This window comes from Ischnura elegans, chromosome 5 (assembly GCF_921293095.1).
Source record: "Ischnura elegans chromosome 5, ioIscEleg1.1, whole genome shotgun sequence".
NCBI lineage: Eukaryota > Metazoa > Arthropoda > Insecta > Odonata > Coenagrionidae > Ischnura > Ischnura elegans.
In genome coordinates, this window is record NC_060250.1 from 4231327 (window position 1) to 4233640 (window position 2314).

General features: G+C 54.7%; 1 protein-coding gene across 1 annotated transcript; it reads left to right on the plus strand.

Moving 5' to 3' along the window:
• The first annotated feature begins 523 nt into the window (after positions 1-523).
• On the plus strand, positions 524-1660 carry LOC124159603. The gene has a single exon (XM_046535527.1). The coding sequence runs from the start codon at positions 524-526 to the stop codon at positions 1658-1660; it is 1137 nt and encodes a 378-aa protein (XP_046391483.1).
• The last annotated feature ends 654 nt before the right edge of the window (positions 1661-2314 follow it).

A 2314-nucleotide genomic window follows, 5' to 3' on the forward strand; every position in this document is an offset into this window, starting at 1 on the left:
ATCATTCGCCTTGCCTTTTTCTCTCTGGATCTTTCGCACGATTGTGCCACATTGCGGGTGACTCCCGTAAAAGTTATCACCGCGGCTAGTCCCGGTATACTTTTGTGGCGGCCGCACCACCTGCCTCGCCGCCACATCGCTTGCCCGGAGGCAATTTAAAGCGCGCTCCGTCATCGCTTCCTTTCAACAGTCCAGATAGCCCAGCGGTAGCGCAGTCGCCTCCCAAGCGGGCGGCCCGGGTTCGATTCTCCGTGCTGGAAAGTTTTATTACTTAATTTTTCTAGCCTTCTAGAATTCCCTTCTAGAAGTTTCTTTAATGTTCAAGAACAGTAAGATAGAACATACTGGAAGTTGGCAAACTGAATAAATACTGCGGCCTTCCGGCCTTTCGGCCGGCAGTTCAGTGTAGAATTGTACACAATTCAATAAACATCGTCCAAACCATTCCATCGAATCTTCATTGTTAGCAGCCTACATCGACTCCTGCTACATTGGTGACCCCGAACTACGAACGCAACCAGCAATGCCCAGCAAGGACGAAGAAATCGCCGAGCTTACTCGTCAACTGAACGACCTTCGAACAGAACTCGAGACGGCGGCTATGCAAAACGCGGAAGCACAACAGGCACTTGTTGGACAACACCAGCAGGCCCTCGCCGATCAGGCCCAACAATTTCAACAGGCATTTGCGGCGGAGCAGCAAAAACCGCAGCCACTTTTGCCGCCACAGCAACCACTGCAGCAGCAGCCTTCGCAACCTCCGCCACCCCAGCACGACGCCGAAGCAAATGCCGCACGACTCCAGGCAACCAATCAACAGGAGGCATGCCGCGTAGCCGTGAAACTACCGTCCTTCTGGCCAAGTAAGCCTTCAGTTTGGTTCGCACAAGCCGAGGCGCAGTTCGAACTTGCCAACATAACACGGGAAGAGACTAAATACAACCACGTCGTCTCCATATTGGACAACCATTTCGCTGAGGAAGTGGAAGACATCCTATCAAATCCACCAGCCCAAAACCGGTATGAACACCTGAAGAATGAACTTATCCGCCGCCTTTCACTCTCCGAGGAAAAGAGGGTTAGGCAACTCCTTCAGGCTGAAGAACTTGGGGATAGGCAGCCGTCGCAACTCCTACGCCATCTGCGCTCACTCAACGGATCATTCCAAATCCAGGATACACTCTTGCGACAAATATGGCTGACGCGCCTTCCAATTACCGTCCAAGCTATTCTGCAAGCACAGACAACACTGCCGCTAGACGAACTCGCCAAAATCGCCGATCGGATCGTCGAGATCACACCGCTGCCTCCACCACCAGCCCTAGCCGTCAACGCTGTTGCCAGCTCAACGGACACTTCAGCTCCCGCCGTCTGCGCTACAACAAGCTCAACAGATTTCTCTTCGCTGGCCAGACGACTTGGGAGCCTCGAAAAACAGCTAACGGCTCTCCTCTCGCAACTAAACGATCAGCACCGGCGCTCACGCAGCAGTTCCCGCAGCCGAGACTATTTTCCCTCACGGTCCAGAAGCCCCTCCCAGACTTACCACCCAGCCGACGACGCCAGCTTGTGCTACTACCATCGGCGCTTCGGTAATGCAGCCAGGAGGTGCCAAGCGCCCTGCTCCCGAGCTACGGAAAACTCCAGCGGCGAGCAGTGACGGCGGCCACCGCCCGCCCTATAGGGAGCAGCCGCCTTTTCATTACTGATAAATACTCCCGTCATCGATTTCTCGTCGATACCGGCTCTGATCTGTCAATCTTTCCCGTAAAGTTCTGCAACGACAGACGAGTCGAAACCAACTACGATCTCTCCGCGGCCAACGAATCCCGGATCAGCACATATGGAACGATGCCACTCCGACTCAACTTAGGCCTTCGTCGTGATTTTGTCTGGCGTTTCACCGTCGCCAAAGTCAGCGAGCCACTCATTGGAGCGGATTTCCTCGATCATTTTCACCTGGTTCCGGATTTAAAAACTGCCCAGCTCATCGACCAAGTTACTGGCCTGTGTACTCAGGGACACCGTGCTTTTTCTCGTCAGGCCAGCATTCGGACAATCCCCGGCACAACAGCGTATCACCGCCTGCTCGCCAAGTTTCCTGAAATCACCAAACCTCCAGGCGCTCCAAGAGAAGTGCGCCATCAAACACAGCATCACATCGAGCTTACACCTGGACCTCCCATATATCATCGAGCTCGACGCCTGGCCCCAGACCGCCTCCGCGCTGCTAAAGCTGAGTTCGATGCCATGCTCCGCGAGGGAACGGCACGTCGCTCCAACAGCCCCTTCGCCTCGCCTCTGCACATGGTCC